The sequence below is a fragment of the Cucurbita pepo genome, unplaced genomic scaffold (assembly GCF_002806865.2).
Source record: "Cucurbita pepo subsp. pepo cultivar mu-cu-16 unplaced genomic scaffold, ASM280686v2 Cp4.1_scaffold000378, whole genome shotgun sequence".
NCBI lineage: Eukaryota > Viridiplantae > Streptophyta > Magnoliopsida > Cucurbitales > Cucurbitaceae > Cucurbita > Cucurbita pepo.
This window is the reverse complement of record NW_019646613.1, coordinates 38,800-39,280: the sequence shown is the minus strand read 5'-3', so window position 1 is coordinate 39,280 and position 481 is coordinate 38,800. Positions and strand designations below refer to the sequence as shown.

General features: G+C 31.2%; 1 protein-coding gene across 1 annotated transcript in view; it reads right to left on the bottom strand.

Moving 5' to 3' along the window:
• Positions 1–8: 8 nt before the first annotated feature.
• The window catches only part of LOC111785133 (putative glucose-6-phosphate 1-epimerase), a gene marked incomplete at its 3' end in the record, with an annotated part of 3,505 nt that continues 3,032 nt past the window's right edge, over positions 9–481 (bottom strand). The window contains exon 3 of the mRNA XM_023665597.1: positions 9–65. Coding sequence (XP_023521365.1) covers positions 9–65 — 57 coding nt within the window. The remainder of the gene's footprint in view (positions 66–481) is intronic.

Sequence of the window (481 nt, the reverse complement as noted above, 5' to 3'; positions counted from 1 at the left end):
GCACATACTTGAGGAAAACATATCGGAATCCCTCCACGAATCGGTTTTAGAGGCTTGAAAATGGCCTGCACAGCAACAAAAACTTTATTAATCATTCTGATAAAGTAACCTGAAATTACAAGAAACTCAAAGTTCAAGGATAAATTAATGACAGCAACAACCTTAAGCTCTTGCGGTTACCAAGGATAAAAATATCAGTGTCAAAGAAACAATCACGTTTCAGTTAACAGAAAATCTCAAATTCATTCTTAACAGGATTTATGAATTTAGAAGACTAAATTGTCCATCATAAGAAATAAGAGTACAAATACATGGAAATGGTATCAAGTATATAAGATTTAACAAGAAAATAATAGCGTAGGCCAATGTTAATTATGATCTTAAGAATGTTAGAATGGAAAAAGTATATCAATAATTGAACGTTCTCTGAATCCTTCTAAATTTTTTTTAATAAGAAGCATAACAATGTCAAGGACAACCC